Consider the following 17,101-nt stretch of genomic DNA (forward strand, 5'->3'; position numbering starts at 1 on the left):
TAAAAAAAATCTGAACTAAAGCTTCTTTTAAGAATTAGTTCTGATCTCCCTTCTCATAAAGCTTCTTGTGTCTAGAAAATTGAACTATGAAACCTTTTGCCGCATTGCATTCAAGAAACAAGACCATTTTAAGTTTCCAATTGGATTATAATTATTGTTTTATTAAAAGAAAATCCTTAAAATTGAAACAGAAGAAAAAAAATTACAAATCAAACAGACTCATTACATAATCAAATACAACAAAGAAAGAATGAATGAAAAAAAATGTAAAACAGTTACAGTCTTTCCCAAAAGTAGTTAATAGTCTCATTGTCATTATTTTTTTCTGAGCCGCGAAAAATACACAAAATTAAAACAAATCCCTACTCCAAAATGGATTTAACTCGAATTAAGTTAGCAACAATTGATCAATATTGCTCGTCTCATCATTCGTACTCAACGATGGTCCACTCTCAAGAAATTCCCTCAATTCATTTTCCAAATCAACCGAATTATGAACTGGATTGGAATCGGTAACATCATCATCAATTTCCATTGCCACACCATCAACACCACCAATAATTGGTTCTGTTGGCACACCAATTGTCATTGTTTGACATTGTTCTTGCAACATTGCTGGTACAATTAATCGCGGTGTTGGTGGTGGGGGTAGTCCAACTATACAAAAGAAAACAAAAATTAATTTCAAATGAGAAAAACAACAAATAAGGAAGACTTACCATTAGATAGCCCCATAGCCTTTCTCAAACCATATGGATCAGCAATAGCACCTGGCGGAAGTTTCTTACAAATATCCGACAAATGCAGAGTAACTTGATTGGCCAGATGGGTTTCATCAGGTCCTGGCTGTTGGACATGCGCCAAATGTGCTGGCAATGGCTGAGACAATCGTTCATGCTGAGTACTCCGAAGTTTCTCCAGCAACGAAAGATTATTACTCAAATGTTCACTCAGCCGCCGAGTCAGTTCATAGTTCTTCGTCTCTGATTCCATATCATTGAGGAAAGACATGTCAATTCCCAGTTCATTCAACGACTTCAATCGGTTAAAATCAATCTTTGTGGTCTTGTACTTCTCGTACTCCTCTTCAATTTGCTCCTTGGTTTCCGGGAAGCATTTCTCAATTTCGGTGGTTTCATAAGTTTGACATTGCATGTCGTAGAGATCACCCATAGCTTTGCTATGTTCCCCATTCGTAAGTACATCCAACAGCTTACTGGCCAGTACAGTCGCGTAGTTGCTGTCTTTTGTGAATTGCATGATGCTTTCCGCGTATTCAGCACTGCTTCCATCACCTGAAATGAAAAAAAAGAACCCTTTGATGGCCTCCCAGGAGCAAAACTAGACAAATACTCACCATAAGTTCTCAAAACCAATTCAGTCTCCTCTTTGCCCAAATTGGAAAATCTCGAATCGAAAACTGGAGCAAAGGAAGCAAATGCTCCATAGTTCAATGGCTTCACCAATTTAGCCGAATTGCGTTTGTCTTCGCGAAGCCCTTGCAACTGTCCAGTTCCAGTTTTCAGCTTGCCAACCATATCCCCAATCGAGACCACCTTTTCGGGTCCTTCATTCTCGTCTTTAAGAAGAATTTTCATCGAAGTGGTTCCGTCTTTATTCTGCCTCAGAAAACCCATGGAATATGCCTTCTCCTTGGCTGTGAGCTTCTTCTTGGCAATCCGGGAGGCATTCTGCACCTGAGCCAAAATCTCTTCCGAGGTCAAATCATCGACATAAGGTTGGAAGCGATTCTTAGGCTCGTTTTCCTCTCGCAATGCCCGTCTCTTCTCTTCCTCCTCGAGCTGTGCCTGTGTCGGTTCCTCTGCACCGGTAGATGCTCCTTCGTCCGCAGAATCAGCCATATGGTGGTCATTAAACTCGCCGTGCAACAACTCAAAGCCAAGTTCTTTAGCAGTCAACTCCCTCATGTAACCAGACAATGGCTTTAGACTTCGCATGAGGCTCTCCGGCTGCAGGAGTTTGGAACCCATTTGAAGCAACCGCTTAGCCGCTTTGTGATAGACCGTCTCAATGTGATTGTAGCGAATGGCATTCTCACACATCAACTTAAAGTCATCGGAGAACTCCACCAAAGTCGTGTAATCATTGTCCTCGATCTTCTGACGCATTGTCGAAAAGTCCATGGGCTTGGTGATGATTGAAGAGTAGCCCGGAGCAATGTCATCGGTCACTGGCCAAGCAAAAAACTGATGTGGATCGCGTTTCTCCAGCGAACGGAGGAGATGGTCAAGGAGTTTGGTCAGAGGAGACTTGCTCTGCTTCAGTTTGAGCACACAAGTGCGTGGTTCCCGGCCAGATTCACTCGAAGAACTGGGAGTTTTTGGGGCTTCCAGTGGTTTTGGGGTTAGAGCTGGTCCAGGAGTGGAATTGCCAGGAGTTGTAGCTGTTCCCGGAGTCGAGGCACTGCCCGGCGAGGGGATATTGATTTGCATCGCCTGAGGTGACACTGCCTCCAGATAAACCTTATTGGAATATGTTAAAATATATTTACTCAATTTATAATTTAATACTTTTTATGTTTTTTTACCAGAAAATATTTTCAATAAATTTAATATTCATTAATTTTGGGTAATATGGATAAAAAGGTACTACTTACTTAAAGTAAAAGGTGAAATTAAGTACTATAAATTCTAGGAAAAGGTGAAATGAATAGTATTTACTTTATTTCGTATGCATAAAAAAAATGTTCCTACTTCAGAAAAATACTTTTAGTATTTACTAAAGTAAATACTTAAAATTCACTTGAAAATTATTGTAATATTTTGTTTAGATTATTTGAAAATAACCTCTTCTTTATTAAAAAAATTATTTGATAGTGAAAGTTTTAGTTTAGGAGAGGGCTTATTGTGAGAATAAGTTCTTCTAATAAATTCTTAATTATTGCTATTTTTATTCGAAGCCAAAAGCATTTTAATTACAATAGGCTTCGAATAAAAATAACAATAAATAAGAATTTATTAGTAGAACTTATTCTCACAAAGTTTAGAATCGGAATGAAAATTTATAAAATTTAATTTGATTACTTTTAAGAAATCGATTTCTTGAGTTTCTACACCCTCTCTCAATCGAGTCATTATTATGTCAAATTAAGTTTTGTTCTCAAATGCAAGAAATGTACAGGATCCATCGCTTTGGTAAAGATGTCAGCTTGTTGTTCTTTTGTCCCGATTGATTCAACTTTATTATTAATTTTTTTTCAATACTGTCTCTTACAAAATGATGTTTTCTATCGATGTGTTTGGCCCGTTTGCTTTCTAAATTCTGCCATGCCAATACATCTTCTATTCTATTCTAAACCTCTTAGCCATTATACCTTCTGTTGTAGCTGAACTTAAGGCTATATATTCAGCTTCGCTTGAAGAGGTAGCTACAGTTGTTTGTTTCTTGCTACACCAGGACACTGTACTTCCTACTATATCAGATGCCCAGTCTGCATCAGCAAATCCAATAATTGGTTGATCATTGTCCCATCTAATTTTTAGTTTTAATTTCTTTGTACAAGGCAATTTCCCTCAGAATGATTCCCTTATTTCAAACATGGTAATGAAAATGATCATGATATGTTTCCTTCGGAATCTGTTGGTATCGGGAATAAATTTCTATTGAGATTTAGCTGTCATTTTATACGATATTTTGTTCCCTGGTAATAAATTCTGGTAACAGATTCCGAGGAGAACGAGATTTTCTACAGATTCGCGATATTGAATTTTACAAGTTGGTATTTTGTAACTTTGTAAAAATCAAGTAATTCCTAAGGAAAATAAATCGCACGACTGGGGTCGCACGTACTTGCTCTTATGATTAAAGTGACTTAAATGTTACAGCTTTTTATTCAAGGAAATTAAGGAATATTAAAAAAAAAAAATCTGTTTTTATAATTAATTAAACACCGTTTTAAAAGATCTTTTACAAAAAAAAACCAAGTATGCCAGTTTATTGTATAAAAAGGAATTTTTAGAAAAAAATTTTCCAAAATCGTTTTTAAAATCAATTTTTTATATATAAAAATTTTCTAACATTTTTCAAAAAAAAAGTTGGTATGCCATTTTAAAGAAAAAATTAATTTACACATAAAAACGAATTTTCAAAATTTTTCACAAGCCCGTTTTCAAAAAATTGATTTTTCAAAAAAAAAATTTTCAAATATTTTTAAAAAAACCAAAAATGTGTTTTTTAAAAATTTTACAAAATTTTAATACTACCTTTACTTGAATGCTTTTGCATAAAAATTTTCGTTGAAATCAGGGACTGTCTTGTACGAGATATTCATTAATCAAAAAAACTGTTCTATGACAGGTACCGTTAATAACGGTACAAAAAAGTATTTTTTTTATTTAAAAAGTTGGCTCTTATGTGTAGTACTATACACAAATTTTTTATCAAAATCGTTAGAGCCGTTTTTAAATAAAATGAACTTTTCTATTTCCGTTATATGGCAGGTAACGTTAGTTTTGGTTTAAAAAAAAAAATTCAATTTCTCCTCTAGGGAATCATCAAAAACTGCTAACTACCAAGTTTGAAGAAAATCGCTCCATTAGTTTAGGCTGCAGCTCCAGGTACTTACAGACGGACAGACAGACAGAATTGCCAGGCCCACTTTTTTGGCATTCTCCATCATCGTAATGTCATGTAAAATTGTTATCTCAAGTTCAATTTTTTTTACGAATCCTAAACTTGCCCTATAGTTACGGTGACCATATTTCTGGAAGCCAAACCCGGGACAGATACAAAATTTATTGGATCGTTTTGAAAATTTATTGATTTTTCAAAAAAATTCAATTTTTTTTAAATGAGTTTTCATAATTTTTCCTTATTTTGATATCAAGAACGATTTTTTGGGAGCTTTTTTGTTGAAATCATTTAAGTTGTTTATGAAATCCAGAAAATGGTTTTATAATAATGTCTGTTAATAACTTCTAAAAAAATATTTTTTTTAATTAAAGTCGGGAGAGCTGCTTTTTAACTATTCTGGGTTATTTACTCTTCCATATGTTGTTCTTTATTCAAATACATTTTTCCTGGTGTAGCAACCAGACAAACAGAAGCTGGAACTAAATAATTCACGAACATTAAAAAAAAAATATATGGAGAGTTTTCAATTGTTTGTCACCTCCAGGCAATTTTTCTTGCAGCAAGTTTTTTGACTTTGGAGATTTAAAAAATTTCGTTTTGCTCCAGCACCGTGCTTTATCCGAAAAATTTTAATTTTCAACCTCTGTTTTCTTGTTTTCCGTACAAAGTATTTAAAATATTTAATAAAAAAATCAGAGAATGTGCAAATACGTGACAATCACGGGACAAATTACAAAATACGGGACACTTATACAGCTGTTTTCAAAATAATAGTAGTGCCTGCAACAAAATAACATTTTTTATATTTACGGTGCTTCTACGGTTAAAAATTTAATTTCTTTGATGTCAAAGTTTGTAACGGTCAATTACTGATAAATGTATCGTAGTTTTAAAATGAAAAAGAAGGTGCCAAATAATTTGTCATTGACCTTTGGTTGTTCTTTCTAATTTGACCTGTTCAAAATAATAGTAGTGAAAGTTATTTTTGAAGAATTTAAAAGCGTTTTATAACTTAGAATATTTATTTTTGGTTTAAAAGTAAGTACTCATATAATTTGAACAAAAGTTTGTCAACTTTCAGTTTAAAAAATATCCCTAGGATATTTGTGACAGCACAAACAAATACTGCCAGTTCAATGTCATTTTAATCGAAGTTTTTTGTAATTTGTTCGTTTTTGTGTTGAAAATGTCAAATTTGTTTTAAAGAAATTCAATCGATATTTAAATTTATTTGGTTTGTGTACTTTATAAGTAATAACTTATATATTTTTGTCCGATTTTACGTACGCCGCGCCGTTTTTCAAGATATTCAAATGCAAAGCAATCCAATTTCAAAAAAATATTAAGTGCGAATTTTATAATTGAAGTTCCTGTAATTTAATAGAAGTGAAAATATTCAAACGTCCGTGCGTCGCGTCCACAGTGATCTAAAGCAGAATTTTTTAACAAGAAAACTAGAAAAATAACTTGCTGCAAACCCGTATCATCAAAAAAAATATTGAATATTTTCGTAGACAGAATGTTTTTATTTAAAGGTTTTAATAAAATGCATAAGAAAAAAAAAATGGTTTTAGTTTTTGTTTTGTTCTTGAATTTTGTTTTATAAATTTGTTCTTTAAATTAGCGGGGCAACATTTTGCATTGATTCCTCCAAAAAGAAAAGGTAATGCCAAAATTGTGTTGCTTTGGATTATTATTTTTGTTTTCACAGTAAATAAACAAAATTTTGACAGAAAAATAAAAAAAAAACATTTTGAAGCAAACTCCCAAGTTTGGTCGGCAAACTTCTACTTTTTCCGGAAGTTGAGAAAACCGAAAGTTGATAAACTCTCGAGTTGAAAATCGAAAGTTAAAAACGTCAACTTCGAGTGAATAAAACCAAATTCAGAAGTTGAAGATAAAAATCCTCAAGTTATGTTTAACTTCTAGTGAACAAAATCACCCTTAGGGCGATTTTGTTCACTAGAAGTTGAAAATAACTTGGGGATTTTTATCTTCAACTTCTGAATTTGGATTTGTTCACGCAAAGTTGACGTTTTCAACTTTTGATTTCAAACTTGAGAGTTGATAAACTTCCAGTTTTCTCAACTTCCCCAAAAAGTAGAAGTTTGCCGACCAAACTTGGAGTTTGCTTTAGATTTTTATTTTTTAATTTTTCTGTCAAAATTTTGTTGGCAGTTTTTGCGTTAACGCATTAATAAGCAAACAAAAGACAAAAACAAAAATAATTTACAATTAAATAGAGTTGCACTTTATATTTTCTTATGTATTTTATTAAAAACTTCAAACCTAAACATTAGTTAACGAAAAAATACATTTTTCCAAGTCAAATGGTTTTTCTTATTTTTTTTTTTTTTATTTCTGTTTGTGCCACTCCCGAAGCGGAGGACGTTAGAATAATTTCACTTATATCCAATCGCATACACATATGTACAAGTATTTCAATTATTTCGCATTTAATGCATATTTTTAAAAGCCACATATGAACATACATATGTAAAATATAATTTTATCAAACGAATTTGTATCCCGAAACCGATTTTAGTTGGATTTTAAACGGTGCACATGGACATTGTTGCTAATAATAAATAAGAACTGACCAATTAAAATACAAGAATTAATAAAATTTTAACAGATGACATAAAACATTCAAAATATGATTGCAGGCTGTCAATATTTTTGTTAACTGTCACAAATATCCCAGGGATATTTTAAAAACTAAAAGTTAGCCAACTTTTGTTTTGTAAACTCGAGATTTAAGAAAAATAAAATGCACGACTGGGTCGCACGAACTTGCTCTTGGAGTAAAAGTTGCTTTAATTTTTAAGACTTTTTATATAGAAATTTGGAAAAAGTATAGGTACAAAAAAAAAAAAATACCAAAAAAATAAAATTCGTTTTTTAAAAAAATAAAATAAAATCTGAAATCAAATTGCCCTCCAAACCAAGTATGCAGTTTTGATTGATATATTAAGATGCATTTTTAGAAAAAAAATTTTCAAAATCGTTAGAGCCGTTTTTTAAAAAACTAATTTTTTATAAATACTTTTTTGGAAAAAAAGTTTTAAAATAAAATTGGTATGCCATTTTGTAGAAATCACTAATCAACATCTAAAAACAAAATTTCAAAAAAATTCAATGACCCGTTTTCGAAAATTTGATTTTTCAAAAAAAAATTTTCAAAATTTTTTTAAAAATCCAAAAATTATTTTTTCGGAAATTTTATTTTTGGCTTATACTAACATCATATAAATGCTTCTTTACAAAAAGCTTCGTTAAAATCGAATAAGTACTTTCGGAGATAATCGGATTTGAAAAAAACGGTTCTATGGCAGGTACCGTTAATAATGATTTTCAAAAAAATCTTTTTTTATTAGAAGATAGACCTTGTCTTAAAACTTACATTTGATTTTTTTAAACAAAATCGTTGGAGCCGTTTTTGAGCAATTTCAATTTTACTAAAATCGGTATATGACAAGTACCGTTATTTTTGGTCCAAAAAAATTAATTCCAAAAACCCCTCTGTAGAGTCGCCAAATAATGCAACATACCAAGTTTGACATCAATCGGTCCATCCGTTTAGGCTGTAGCTTCGTTTACAGACAGACAGACTGACAGACTGACAGACTGACAGACGGACAGACAGACGGACTTCCGGGACCCACTTTTTTGGCATTCTCTACCATCGTAATGTCATGGAAAAATGTTATCTCAACTTTTTTTTTTTGTACGAATGCATAACTTGATATATAGTACCTATATCGCAAGTAAAAATAGTGAACAAAATAGATTCTCAACTTTTGTTTTAACTCTCAAGTTAAAGTCAACTCTCAAGTTCATCAACTTGAGAGTTTGCTTTAAGTTTAGCAATAGTGAACAAAATGGCCCTTAATCTATTTAAAGTTCGAAGAGCAAAACACTGCAGTTCGGTTAACGGAAACTTTTACGAAAGCTGCTTAAAGAAGGGAAAACCTACTTGGAAGGTTATATTAGGATGCTCCCTTACAATGGTAGCCAATGCAATAAACTCAACGAAAGACCCAAAACGCGCGGTAGAAAAAGAAAAAAGACCGTCGTATATGACAGGCGTATTGTCCAGATGAGCTAAGTTGAGCCTTCTGCATCGTCGTTTCAAATCCAGAAGGCTTTAAGCCTGGATTGCAGTGCAGTGAACATTCGGAAGTGACTGTTAGAGGCTAATTTGTACGGTTGAAGTCCACGAAAAGTTCCGCTGTTAACAAAGAAATATGTTAAAATACTAAAATTTTCGACCCTTCATGTTTTACTATTTTCGTCGTATACTTTGGAACATATTCCGTATTGGGCGGACGTCGGACGTGTTGTGGAGATTCAGTACCATCAAAGAGGACAAATTTGCTCTCAACTGTAAACAATATGTTACGCCATTACTTCGCTGGCCAGTTTATGTGGGCTTTTACAAACTGGATACAATGTTTAACATGCTTCGCGGAACTTTTCGTGGACTTCAACCGTACAAATTAGCCTTTAACAGTCACCTCCGAATGTTCACCTATAGTACCTATATCGCAAGTAAAAATTACCTACTCTCTAGTTTTTATGCATACGGAATAGTATTTACTAAAATTGTTCATCCAAAAAAAGTAATCACTATGGTTGATAGATAGTAAATGCTTAATTTTCAGTATTTACTTGATTTTTATACATATCAAAAATAGCGCTAAATATATTTAAAATTCTACAAACCTTGCCTCCCGAAGAACTCTGCATTGGCTCTGACAGCTTCAATGGGCTACTCAGTGGCGAACTGATAGTTTCCTCAATTTTCTTGGGAATAATTGGCTTCGCAACTGGCCGACACGACGGACTATTCCCCGTCGTTATGCCAGCATAGTAAAGCACATTCTCTGGCAAAGGTTGTGAATTCTCTTCGACAAAACTAAACTCATCCTGAGACGAATCTTCGCGATGTCGATGTCGCTTTTCTTTATGATGTTTGTGCTTCTTCTCGCGATCCTTCTTCTTTTTCTTTTTCTTGGATTTTTTATGCTTTTCAGGGATTTCTTCGGGATTACCAAAGAAATGTTGTTCTTCAACATTTCCATGAATTAGATCTCCTCTTCCCGAGCTACTAGGCATCATTTCGATGTCTAATCCGTGTGGCTGATTGTAGGCCGGCGAATCGTTGCCATATTCGGGAGTGGAATTGCTTCCGACTTTGAGAATTAATTTCAGACTACTTGGCCGATGATCCATGCTATATTCTGGTGAAGGAAAAGCAAAAGATATACAAGAAGAAAATTTTTGTCTCGGGTTGTCTTTTTTTTTTTCTTCGAACGCACTTTTTGAGAGATTGGAGAAGAAAAAAAAATATAAGTTGGAAATTCTGCGCAGAGCAGTGAGATTTTTACACATTTCACCTCGCATGTTTCTCATCACAAAGCGATGGCAGATGCCGATTTGTAGTGTTTTTTTGGGCTTTTTTTTGTTCACAAGCTAGAGCAAGCAACAGAGTAGTAGAAATTAGAAACTTACCTTCATATTTATCACGACGTTCGGATTTATGTTTTTTGTGTTTTTTTGAACCCATTTTTGATTAATTTATTTTAGAAAATAATTTAAAACTGAAAGAAATTAATTGAAAAAAGTTGGGAGAAAACAAAATTGAATTGAACTCAAAAAGAAAAGACGCGTCCCAAATCCAAAACACTTTGACAGTTTACAAAATTTATTTTTTTGTTGTTGTTGGTAGGTTGCTTTGGGTTTTTTTTTTGTGGAGTTTTTTTTTGACAGTCAGCGAGGTAGATGGTTGGTGTGGATGTGTTCGATATCGAATTAGGGTGCAGTTGGAAAATTGTGGGTATTTGTGAAATGACAGTTGAATTTGAAAATTCGAACATGATTTTGAGTTATGAAAATTACGATTTTATTAACAATTTTTGCATTTGAGGAATTTTAATTTGGCTTATGTTTGGAAAAAAAGGTCTGTTTGGATAGTTCGTGGACAAAATATGAAATTTCCTCAACTTAAAATGATGGGGATGAAATTCTTTTAGAGAGAAAAACATTTTGCAAGAGTACCATATTTTTTCAAATATCTGACGAACTTTTGATCTGTTTGGGTAATTCTTCAAAAATGAATCATTGGGAGTTGGGAAATAGCTTTCCACGCCATCTACCACTTGGAGCGACAACCTCAAAATGATATAGTTTTTTTTCGATTTGCAGATCAATGTAGTTTCCATCAGAAAAAAACGAAAAAAGATCCCGAAAGACATTTATTTTACGAATTAATTTTATATCAGCGAGTATCAATTTTATGATTGTAAAATGATAATAATATGTGTTTATATCTAAATCAGGTTTAAAATATACCAAAAAGTATAGGGTCAATGTGGGTAAATGTAAACAATTTCATGTCTTTTTTTTCTTTTGACTTTAGATTTTAATATGTTTTCACGCAACAACTTGAATGGTATCTTCAAATGCAAATATGAAATGATGGCAATTCTTCTTTATAAATAGAAACAAATATTTCCCCAATTGTTTAAATTACTGTCAAATATGACATGTTTACAAATACCCCACCGTGTTTGTGTTTTTTTACAAATTCGGGGTAAATGTAAAATGGTTTAAAATTTAAGATTTTCTCTTTATCATATGGATAACGACTTGAAAAACGTTCAAGAAGGTATTTGACAAAAACTTTTTCAAAGTCCAATAATTTTTTTTGTTTTCTTCCCTTGATTCTTTATATAGGCACCCAATATGCATCCTGAGCAGCTCTGAAAGTCATATTTTTTTCTTTTTACGTCAAAGACCGATTTTGCAACATCATCCACTGAAAATTATGGTGTTGACTACTTTAAAATGTGACTCCGCGGCACTTTAGCAATAGTAATTGACTAAAAATACGTTATTTTTATTAAAACCAATAATTTCAGCAAAAATATATGTTTATATTCACCCCCAGAATACGGTGTTTACATTTACCCATTATGAAAAATATTCTGGGGTAAATGTAAACACATGCAAATCGACATAAATGTCCTGTATTTTAAAATTTTCTTGTATCACATAGAATCTACATCAAAATTCAAAACTAAAAAGTATTTGCAAATTATACTGACTTAATTGAATCTTCAAAAATATTTAATTTTTCTGAAAGACTAACGACTTGTTTGGCACTTTAAAAAATTATCTTTCACGGAAAACACGCTCGTCGAATGAATTCTCTCTTGACAGCAATGAGCTTGACGTAAAAGTTAAAGGATACATGCGTCCGCGATTTGTACTTATGTATGCATCAAAGAGATTTAACTGAAGCTTGTTATGAGCCATGTTTTCATTTACCCCTGTTTACATTTACCCACATTGACCCTAATAATACCTGTGTAATTTGTCTTCCAAAAAATTGTAGCAAATCGCAGGAAAACAACAACAAATACTACAAAAAATAAAGAAACTATTTTGGTCTAATTTTTTTTAATTGTTGAAAATAAAAAAAAAGTGCTTACCTACTATTATTTGTGAAAAAGCAAAACAAATAAAAGAATAATTCAATAATTTCTTTTAATTTTTATGGTATTTTTTGTTGTTTTCAGGCGATTCACTTATACTTTTTGAAGACACAGGTATTATTATACTTTTTGATATTGTAATGTTTTATTCCGGGTTCACAATAAAACTTATTTAATTTCCACTTATATTTCCGTTCAAATAAGAACACACTTTATTTCAACTCAATTTACTTTTATTATTCGCTCAAACAAACACACTTTTAAATCACTTTATTTACTACCAACAATTCGCAACACTTTATTTCACTTTGTACTGTACTCTTACACTTTCAAGATTAAACTGTGTCCGGTCGGTGTTTACGCCGCCCTTTTATACCGGAATTTCGAGATTCGAGAATGTCTTCGAAGGTTCTCGTCTTTGCTTCTCGAAATTTCCTTTCCAAGAGGGGGCGCTTCATACTTCCAGTCTAGTTGGATATTTTGGGATGTGTTCAGAGGGTAGGTAGTTTCTTGATTATTAAAGGTCCGTTCACATTTCTACCTTTGCAGTAGTAGGTAGTGTGTTCAGACTTTTATCTTAAAAGTAGTTCAGTAATTCATCGTTACAATATATTTTAAACCTGATTTAGATATAAACACATATTATTATCATTTTACAATAATACAATTGATACTCCTTCATATAAAATTAATCCGTAAAATAAATGTTTTTCGAGGTATTTTTTTGTTTTTTTTCTTATGGAAATTACATTGAACGGCAAATCGGAAAATAATCTATATCACTTTGAGGTTTTGGCGCTTTCCACCGGGTGCCGTGATTCCAAGTGTCAATAGCACTTTTAATCATCTATAACTTCAATCGCATGTACACTGTAGTGCACGTACATGAGTACACACACTCTTTAAATTCAAAGCGGTTATGGTCCAAAAAATGTCATTTATCCCCAACCTTGCGAGACAAACTCCTATAAATGTGTGAGTGTTAACGTCATTTACCAACGTGGTGGCTTTCACATATATTCACAGACAACACTGTACAGTGTACACAAAAGGGTTTTGGGGGGTAAGACGTACGAAAGTTTTCAGTCTTGGTATAGTTTGTCGATTACATACATTCCATGAAAAAAAAAAAATTTGTCCAGCGAAAACGGCGATTTCATGACCATATTTTGAACAATTTGTCTGGGCTATTAGGTGTGTTTTTTATTACCACCGGTCTTAACTGGACAAAAGAACACAGTCGGGGCTAAGCAATTTACATGTTAAATACAACAACACTTTAGCCCCTTGGGCTTAGTTGCTTAGCCCAGAGATTTCTCTGGGCTTAACTTTTTCAACAGATTTATATGTGTGCTGCGAAATCAACTTGTTCGTAAATTATTTAGAATTTGTTTAAAAACATCAAAACTGATGTTTGGAATGACAATTATTATTTTAAATATTTATTTAATAGTTATGGCGTTTTCGATTGGCAGTCCGGAAGCGTCCGGAATCATTCTGAAAAAATGTTATTCATACAAAACTGTCAGTTTTGTGCGAATAAAACGCTTTCAGAATGATTCCGGACTGCCAATCGAAATTACTATTAGTTAAACTTTTTTTTTTTCAAAAACACACAAGAAAACCCAAAAGCGAAAAATATAACAACTTTATATTTTTTTTGTGTCAGCTGATTTCGGAACATTTAATATGCAGTGCTGACAATTTTTCTCGCTAAGCCCCGAAGCGTTTTTTTTTGTCCAGTTAAGCCCGGTTGTAATAAAAAACACACCTATTATTTTCTTCTTCAAATAGATTTGCAGCATAGCAACAGTATAAGGTAACTATAACCAAAAAAATAACAAATTATAAAGTAAAGTACAATAAAATCTTAAAGGATATTGTTGTTTAAGTAAAAATAAGAAGATTTCAACCTTTTTTAACAACGAAAAGAAGTTGAAACTATTTACTGTTTTACTTTGCAAATTTTCAAATTACGCCCACACTTTTTGCTTTGCAAAAAAACATCAAAAATTGCAAAGTTCAAAGTGGGGGAACTTTTAATTTTTGGTGAAACACTTTGTTCTTTTACTTTGCAGAAAAGTATTGTTTTGCAAAGTTGCAAAATGCTAAGTGCAAAGTGGTTGGTGCAATTTTTTGTTCTTTTACCCTACTTATTATTTCTTACATTTGTGTGATCATGTTCTCCAATACCACAACATGGTTTGTTCTTGGACCCATAGGCATATGAGGTGCCTTTGCTGAGGTGATAAAGAGTCTGCTACATCGTTTCCCTAGACTCGAACAATTTATCTTGTTAAGTTCGTTTAGCTGTATCTTGTGCGGATTCACTAACCCACTTGCCTTGCTAACAAATCTAGTTTCAACGTTATTTTCGAAATTGTAATTCTTCATCATGTAATACCTAGATCCTAGATATTTCAGCTCTCTCATGAGGCAAGAACACTTTTTTTTTTTAAATGGTACAATTGTTGTTTTCAATGGGTTGATATTAAGCTGCGTCCACATTATGTTGATTTGTGATGATCAATACGCTTGATCAGCAAATTGGAGTAAATGTGGACGTGTTGCTCAATAGCTCTGCCCTACATTTGTTGACCCGAATGCAACCCGATTGAAGGCAGTAAGATCAGAGAATGTTGCAAATATTCCAGCTTGGTGACAGTAAAGTGGCAGTTGAATTAAAAAATGACATTTCACTGACATTCACCATCAACAATTACACGTCCACACTCACTGGTACGCAGCTCGCTCTAAATTTTAGCTCCCATACAAATTATCGAAAAATTTTAGCCGAGCGATTATCGATAACTTGTATGGGAATTTTATCTCGGCTAAAATTTTAGCACGAACAGCTTAAGCCTGGTACGCTGCTCGCGCTAAATTTTAGCTCCCATATTACAAATTATCGAAAAATTTTAGCCGAGCCGAGTCCCATACAATTTATCTTGGCTAAAATTTAGCGCGGGCAGCGTTAGCGTACCAGGTTTTAACAGTCATTTTTTAACATTTTGCTGATAAACTATTGGTAGAAGCGAAGAAAGCTCAACATTTTTGCAGACAATAAGATTTTTATTCTATTCTATTATTGAATACATTTATTGGAATACTAACTTATCAATTTATTTTCTAAATAAAGAAAGTCTTTAAATTTTTAAGTGAACTAAGTTTATTTGGTTTATAGATCTACATTTTGCTTTTTATCCCACATAATAATTGATCCAAATTAGAGTATTCAATTTCTTTGGTTTTTTCGGTTGGTTGATAAATGCTCAAATTGTCAATATTTGTTTCTAATTCTTCAAATCGGCTGAAATTACACTCAGGATACCTGGTATTGGGCAATGTAATTGCTATGCTTGATATCTATAAGGAAATAAAGATATAAAAAAAAATCCTTTCATTTTAGTTCTTGAAGAGAATGATATCTAATAAAATCATACCTACCTGTTCAATTTTGTTCAACACCAATTTTTCTATTTTATAAGAAATAGATTGAATACTAGTTGTTGTCATTTCAGTAAAAACTTGAAGAATGAGATCCTTAATTTGGTGCCAATTTCGAGTAAAGTCAACATTATCCACAGTCCAGTATTGCCACTTTGCGAAAACATCTGCGCACATAATTCGATCTTTTTGATCGCCTTCGGTATGAAACCTTGCTTTTACATTATCAACAAATGGAGATTGGGCTGTCTTCATAACCCGAAGACCATGGATTCCACTAATCACAAAGGGCTCAGGATCTACGATACATTTTTAATTCAAAATGACAGCTCATTTTAGTACTATAGTTATTTTACCATTTCTGTTTCGAACAACATCGCAAAAATGTTTGACAGTCGAGGTCAATGAAAAAGCATAGCTGTGTTGTCCAAGCCTTTCCCAAGGATTCTCCTCTACTCGAACATGAGTTTCTTCAAGATCTGGATAAGTGTCTAGAAAATGCTTGGTAAGACTTAGAGCAAAGTCTTCGGGAGAACTCAGTCCATATTTTTTAGCGTGTTTGAGAATAGTCACCTCTTGAAGATCATTTCCAATGATTTCTTTGTTTTTAGCTAAGCATATCAATTAAAGTGTAAACAAAAGAAATATTTAAAAATTAGGAGGCTTGCCCTACTAACAATTTTGCTTCTATAATGCTTTACAGAAGCAACAATTGCATCTGTAAAGCTTTATAGAACCAAAATTGTTTGTATGGTGATAAGGCAGTTTGAGTAAAATTTCTTCTTTTAAGCCTGGTACGCTGCTCGCGCTAAATTTTAGCTCCCATACAAATTATCGAAAATTTTTAGCCGAGATAAAATGGATCCCATACAAGTTATCGATAACTTGTATGGAAATTTTATCTCAGCTAAAATTTAGCGCGAGCAGCGTACCAGGCTTTAGCCTGGTACGCTGCTCGCGCTAAATTTTAGCTCCCATACAAATTATCGAAAAATTTTAGCTAAAATGAGTCCCATACAAATTATCGATAACTTGTATGGGAATTTTATCATGGCTAAAATTTAGCGCGAGCAGCGTACCAGGCTTTTTCTAATAGCAACTTAATACACTTACCATCATAGTTTCCCCCGTATGTTGCCAACTTCAAGTTTGTTGTAACAGTAAATTCCCTGATTCTATGGTAAGAGTCATCTTTAACCAAAGCCATAACTCTGACACCTTTCTTGTCATAGCCATTATCATCCGACCAAAATTGTGAACACTTAGGATCCGGTAGACTTGACGTATCTTTTAGTGCAGACATGTCTGAGTTATATTAAAATACTGGTTTGACTAATAAATGAAAGTGCTGAATTCTTGACTTTTTATATGAAATTTATCTTATCTAATTTTACTAAGCAAATTTCAATATTTTAATTTTGGAACTTTTTTATTTATCTTTTATTCTTTTTGTTTGAACAAGATTAAAATGCACAAAATTGCAAAGTAAATATGAGGTCTTAAATTTGTTTAGGAATTTAATTAAAATTTGTGTGACAGTAGCGTGTGAGGCTGATAAAATT

At 32.9% G+C, this 17,101-nt stretch overlaps 2 protein-coding genes across 2 annotated transcripts; both read right to left on the reverse strand.

Moving 5' to 3' along the window:
• Positions 1-133: 133 nt before the first annotated feature.
• LOC129916820 (bromodomain-containing protein 7) lies at positions 134-10,294 on the reverse strand. Its single transcript, XM_055996994.1, has 5 exons — positions 10,108-10,294; positions 9,319-9,836; positions 1,358-2,483; positions 720-1,295; positions 134-657 (listed from the first exon to the last, which is right to left on the reverse strand). Exons 1-5 carry the CDS (start codon positions 10,160-10,162, stop codon positions 389-391), a joined length of 2,544 nt encoding a protein of 847 aa, XP_055852969.1. The 5' UTR covers positions 10,163-10,294; the 3' UTR covers positions 134-388.
• A 4,983-nt stretch (positions 10,295-15,277) lies between these two features.
• LOC129907263 (uricase-like) lies at positions 15,278-16,842 on the reverse strand. The gene is made up of 4 exons (XM_055983382.1): positions 16,653-16,842; positions 15,896-16,150; positions 15,540-15,838; positions 15,278-15,458 (listed from the first exon to the last, which is right to left on the reverse strand). Exons 1-4 carry the CDS (start codon positions 16,840-16,842, stop codon positions 15,279-15,281), a joined length of 924 nt encoding a protein of 307 aa, XP_055839357.1. The 3' UTR covers position 15,278.
• Between the last annotated feature and the right edge of the window lie 259 nt (positions 16,843-17,101).

The sequence above is a fragment of the Episyrphus balteatus genome, chromosome 1 (assembly GCF_945859705.1).
Source record: "Episyrphus balteatus chromosome 1, idEpiBalt1.1, whole genome shotgun sequence".
NCBI classification, from domain to species: domain Eukaryota; kingdom Metazoa; phylum Arthropoda; class Insecta; order Diptera; family Syrphidae; genus Episyrphus; species Episyrphus balteatus.